General features: G+C 44.2%; 1 protein-coding gene across 1 annotated transcript; it reads right to left on the bottom strand.

Moving 5' to 3' along the window:
• Positions 1–426: 426 nt before the first annotated feature.
• LOC119332551 (2-succinylbenzoate--CoA ligase, chloroplastic/peroxisomal-like) lies at positions 427–3941 on the bottom strand. The gene is made up of 10 exons (XM_037605731.1): positions 3682–3941; positions 3397–3469; positions 3027–3195; positions 2809–2901; positions 2587–2684; positions 2214–2407; positions 2013–2137; positions 1503–1873; positions 1169–1377; positions 427–866 (listed from the first exon to the last, which is right to left on the bottom strand). Exons 1-10 carry the CDS (start codon positions 3870–3872, stop codon positions 740–742), a joined length of 1650 nt encoding a protein of 549 aa, XP_037461628.1. The 5' UTR covers positions 3873–3941; the 3' UTR covers positions 427–739.
• Positions 3942–5994: the final 2053 nt, after the last annotated feature.

The raw sequence follows: 5994 nt of genomic DNA, 5'->3' as shown, positions 1-5994 counted from the left end.
CGCGCGCGCTTGACACATGTTGAAAAGCCAAATGAAGGTTGGGACTAGGGATGTTGAAGGTGCAGTGCCTTATCACGTTTAAATTTGGCTCAAATAGACACTGCCTCGAGGGCATTCTCACCCATGAAGTAAATTCCTATTTCGGGAAGGCCAGGCCACCGCCCTTGATTGGTTGCAGCGCCACTTTTCTTTGTTTACACGGAGACACACTGAATACACGAACCTTAAGGCTTCTAGCTTAGATGGTGCTATTTTTACTGAGACATACTAAATATGTCTGTGGTCTGTGTTATTTTCACACTTCTAATCTTGTATCATTAACATACCATGGGTGCTGCTATTGTTGGTCCATGGCCTGAAGCTACAAACTGCTACATGGTTGCATGCATGTATCTCGGCCTACAAACTAATATAAGCCCTATTGGCTTCTCTTTTAATTTTACCCGTGGTGGCATGATATAATCTTGGCAACTTGAATCTGTTTCAAAAAGATCGTGACAAGTTACTGGAGAAAAGAAGCCAATGTACGTGCAGTAACACATGTGATCCTCGTGAGCAGGGCCAAATGCTAGCCCTCCTCAAAAAAATCCCCGCCCCCTGATGACCGCTACAACCGAATATCCAAAACTAGGCCATGCATGTCCGTACATGTAAACTCGTACAGTACAAAACTGAAACTTCATTGGAAATGGTCGGTGGAGAGAAGAATCCCACGTGATTGTTAGTCCACGGCCTGAAGCTACAAACTGCTATGCGGTTGCATGCAAGCCAAGACATTGGCCTTCAGCTCCTCTCTTTTAATTTTGCCTGTGGTGGTCACTGGGAACGGCCTACTCCAGTGATAATATAATCTTGGCACCTTGAATCTGTTCCAAAGAGGATTACTACAAGTTACTGGAGAAAAGAGTGTACGTGCAGTAATATACGTAATCCCTTAAGAAAAAGCTTCAAGAATATCAAATAAATATGTGCATGCCTGAAATAACCTAGTGACTACTATTATCTGCAGAGAATAAATGTAGGATTAGATGTAGATCCTCCGTACTAATATAGACTAGCATTTTCTTTCATTTGTCGGCACTGTTTAAGACCTAATCTATTGATTGATTTCAAGTAGTAGGGCATGCTACTCCAAAGTGTGGTAATTAAGAGGGGAGGGATTGCTAACCTGCTCAGATTTTTTATCCTGCAATACTCTTGAAGGATATGAGCAGACACTTCCTTGCCTTCTCCTTGGTGCTCAGCTGTTGCATCAACCCATCTCCAGTCATCCCTGATGCTAACACAAGCGACAATTTTCTCCCCAAGGCGACTATCCGGTACACCGAAAACCACAGCTTTAGCTACCCCTGGGTGTTGTGACAGCACTAATTCCACCTGCAAATATTTGAGATGTTGATCATTGGCCATGATTGTTTTTAAAGATGAAGAAACTAACACCAAATATATCAGCTTGAGAAGATTGAAGAGCACATCACACACACGAGTAAAACAATAAGCACCTCTTCGGGGTAAACATTTTCCCCTCCGCTTTTTATGCGGCCTTTTTGTCGCCCCATGAGCCATAGTTTACCGGTCCTATCTATCCATCCAGTGTCCCCGGTGTCAAGCCATCCATTCCTGACAGATTCTGATGTATCAACCGTATTGTTTCCCCAGTATCCAACCATTGTGTGCAAGCCTCTTGTCAAGATTTTCCCCATTAGTGAAGAGCTACTGTTACTTTCATCTCTATCAATTCGTATCTCGACATGAGGTGATGGCTTTCCAACACAAACACCTTCAGATTGGTTGCTTAATTGGTTCTTGGTTTCTTGAAGCTCTGGTTTGTTGATAGGCATGAATGTCAGCGATGAGCATGCCTCTGTCATCCCTGATAAAAAACAAGTTCAGTACTCAGATAACGGATGTTACTTTCAGTAAGCATAAAAATGATTGTTGGCGAACATAATTTAAATTTCTAAAGAAATTGCAGATAAAGTGAAGTGGCATTTGGTGGTAAGAACATATACCATAAGCTGAAAAGATAGCAGCGTTAAAAAATAAGTGAGAAGCTCCATTTATCAACTCATCCGACAACCCGCCGCCACCATTGAGGATCTTAGTCACCGACCCGCATCCTGATATCTTGTCTTTCCTGATCAAGTACCGAAAGTCAACAACAAACTGGGCATTGTTAGGCTTTTAGATTGTATTTTAGCACTATCGGTTACCGAGAATAGGACATGAGGTCAGCCATGATTGTGGGAACGGTGATGAAACAAGTCACTTTGTGTTCTTGGATTGCTTTGATAGCTGATTTTGCGTCGAATTTAGGTATCAGCACATGGCAGCCTCCAGCCATCAGGATGGCCAAGCATGAAGAGATCCCTCCGATATGGCATAGAGGGGCTGTATGTAGGTAGACCTGTAAGCATACAATAATTATAACAACTATTATTATTTTGTGAAATAAAAAGTCAGTTACACTCAAATAGCATGAAACTGAATAGCATCATTTGACGCCCTAGCGAGCAGTGCATGAAGTTGGATAAGCTAATGCAATTTTTCAATAACTACAGTGGTACATGGATCCTGAAAGCATACATCATCCTCACCGTAGCCGACAACGGCGATTTTTGCAAGAGATTGAATGATCAAAGATGTATGGCTTATTGCGACGCCCTTTGGCTGTCCAGTGGTTCCTGAATCAGGACCAAACATCAACTCAACCTATGTGTTGTCAATATGCAGGGCTGAAAAGCCTCTGGCGCTGCCGGTAAAAGGCTTAATACAAATCGAAGCCAAGAACCAGCCCGGAGCTTTTACCAGATGTGAAGCATATTAAAGCGACATCCCTCGACACGGGTTCCATTTCCGTGGTTCCTCTGCAAGTCCTCTTGACACGATCAACTGACACAACTGAAAATAACATGTCGAATGCAGAACATTTACAAATGCCGGTCTTAGTCCTGTAACGATGTATATTTTGGAGCTGACTGGTCAGTCCAAAAAAGGAAAAGAGAACCCATCTTCTGCATACTTACAGTTTGCACCTTGGCTGGTGTTGACAGGATTCCCGATGGTGACGTAAAGGCAGATGGATGAGAAGATCTGGCTCTCCATCAACCGGAGCGCCCATGAGCTGTAAGCACCATCAAAGATGAACGCCGACGGCCGCACAAGCTCCAGCGCCTGCACCGCCTCCTCGAAACTCTAGACGAGAAGAAAGACGACACCATTCTTTATTTTCCATTCTTCAGAATGGCACATTCAGGCAAAAGGCCAGCTTCAAAAACTCATGCAGCAATACAAGTTGGAGATTAATTGCATTTGGAAGATTTCAGTTCATACTGTACGATGTAGTGCGGAGTTGTTGATGTGTCCATCTAGTTAGAGGAAGAAGAATGTCCTTACCCAGCGGTAGTTGAGAGGGGCGACGACTGCTCCGATGTAAGGGATGGCCAGCAACAGCTCCATGTACTCAATGCTACAGATAATCACATGAAAAGTTGATGATACTGATGAGATTCGTTTCAAGTATTTTGGATATTGTTTTCTGTGTGTGCAAGTCCGTGGCTTTTTTGGAGGGCGGACGGTTGACTTGCGGAGAGCCAAGAACGGATGGTTGACTAGCAATTGTGAACTGGAAGAAGAAATGAAAGAGGCAGGCGATGTGATCCGCAGTAGCCTTGTGCGCACCTGTTGAAGCCGACGACGGCGACGACATCACCGGGGCGGACGCCGCGCTCCAAGAGGCCGGCTGCCAGACTGCGCACGCCATCAACGAGCTGAGCGCCGTTCAGGCGGAGGTCGCCGGAGACGGCGACAGTAGCGCCGGCCCGCCTGGCGAGGATGCCACCGAGGCATTGGGCGATGTGGCCACTTGCCATAATGAGGCGGGGGCGACGCGGAAGGGGGAGCTCGTGTCCGAAAGTGTATCGAGGATTGAAAATCCAATCCAGAAGAACGCTGCTTGTTTGGCTGCTAGCACGCCCCGTCAGAGTTGGCGGTCGATGTGCAGCCGTAGGCATCCGTCCGCGACCGTTCGCATCCACCATTTTGTGTACTCCGATGACAAGTATTTCCACACGGAGAGAATATTAGCTTAGCTCGAACATAGAGTACTCTACCACCAGGCGGTAAACAACAGATGAACCAACAAAACATTTCAAACAACTATTTGCACCACATTAAGTTTAGTATCGAACCACCATGACATAAATACCAGTTTACTCAACAAGTTACAATCTCACAAGACAAATCCCACAATTCAACAAAATGCAGCTGTTGCACAGCTCTCCGGGCAACAATAGCAAAAAGAAATATGCATAGCCATCTGCACACCATATGGAATTGCTCACAGGAGGTCAGTGACGTTGGAAGGTAACTCCACCATCTGAGCATTGCAGAACCTTTGGATGTCAGACAGGACACGCTCATCAGCACGAGCAATGAAGCTGATAGCAACACCATTCCCTTCAGGCTGTCCACTACGTCGAACATGGCGAATGTATTGTACTGGATGTGTTGGCAGATCATAGTTGATGACAACAGGGACCTGCAATGTGTCGGCGCCACGAAGATCGGTGGTGACGAGGACAAGGGATGTTCCTGGCCGGAGATCCTGGACGGCAACATCTCTGGCGTGCTGGTCCATACCACCATGGCTTGCTGAGACAGTGTACCCCCTGCCTCTGATCTTTTCGGTCAGTGACTTGACCTTCCGACGTGCGTTGACACAGATGATGTTTTGCATGACTGCCATGGTGTCAAAAAGATCGCATAATTTTTCAAACTTCGATTCTTCCTCCTCAGCTTTTACATAGAACTGCTTAATACTAAAACCCTCAAGTTCTTCATCTTTCGGCACGATGACCTTCATAGGCTTATTCATGCATTTCCGGCAAAGTTCGAGAGCTTCATGGGACATGACGGTAGAGAATACAGCAAACTGGATTTTGGCTGGGACAAGCTGAATAATATTATAGATCTGCAAGAAAGATGAATTGTCAAAGTTACGAAAATAGACGCTACCATAGAATTGCAAGCTTAACAAGATTTATTTTTATCTTTCAAATTAAATAGAACAAATAGTATGAGGGAAGTTTTGCAACCATTGTGATCACTGTACAACTGAGCTGGTATGATGATGCAAAACCAACCTGGTTCTTCAAACCTCCTGTGATTATTTCATCTGCTTCATCCAGGACAAACATTCTGATGTTATCTGGACAGAGCCTGAGTGCTGCTGAACAAAATTTGTTTGTCCTCATGAATACTAGTTCGTCCAAGACAAGCATGAGCTTTGACATCTACCTACTGACCAAGTGCTCCAATAACTTTCTGAGTCTCCTGTGCCAAGTCACGTGTTGGTACAAGAACCAAAGTTTGGAATTCTGTGGATCCATAATTGAGTCGCTGGAGAACTCCACAGGCAAGTGTCACTGTTGTTCCAGAGAGTGACTGATGAATAACATCCAGACCCTTGCACAATGGGACAATTCCTCGTTGATGGACTGCAAAAGGCTTCTCTGGACCTTCAAACAAAATCAGACTTCACTATAATACATGCCGAGTCAAGAAATAACTGTATACGCATATAAGCATCTCAACATAGTAACAGATAAAGTAGGAATTACCATATGCATGTATTCCTTTCAGCACATTTTCTCGAAGACCCATCTCAACAAAACTGACATAGATTTCATTATATGTGTTGAACTCCTCATAAAATTGAGTTAGCCTATACCATGTCATGTTGGAATTAATCAAATATCCATAAATATAAATGAAACAGTAACATAAGAATAGAAACAAACAGACAGAAGTAAAATATCAGATCACATACTGCTGCTCCCTGGGTCCTTTTCCTAGTAAAGTTGTTTCTGCCATTCTCATTTCTTTCTTGTGTTCCTTTTCTGATAAACTTTTTGAGTCCAACATATTGCATGTTGAGGTTGCAATCCTTGTGGCGTGACTGTTGCTCCCTGGGTTCATTGCTTTGTTCAGTTT

Source organism: Triticum dicoccoides, chromosome 7A, assembly GCF_002162155.2.
Source record: "Triticum dicoccoides isolate Atlit2015 ecotype Zavitan chromosome 7A, WEW_v2.0, whole genome shotgun sequence".
In the NCBI taxonomy this organism is placed as follows: Eukaryota; Viridiplantae; Streptophyta; class Magnoliopsida; order Poales; family Poaceae; genus Triticum; species Triticum dicoccoides.
This window is presented reverse-complemented; position numbering and strand designations above follow the sequence as displayed.

Excerpts from the sequence above, each read along its gene's own strand:
- LOC119332551 (XM_037605731.1), bottom strand. The coding sequence starts at position 3,872 with ATGGCAAGTGGCCACATCGCCCAATGCCTCGGTGGCATCCTCGCCAGG. Across the intron at positions 2,685-2,808 it reads TTTAATATGCTTCACATCTG|GAACCACTGGACAGCCAAAG; the intron begins GTAAAAGCTCCG and ends GTCCTGATTCAG. Across the intron at positions 867-1,168 it reads AGGATAAAAAATCTGAGCAG|ATTCAAGGTGCCAAGATTAT; the intron begins GTTAGCAATCCC and ends TCTTTGGAACAG.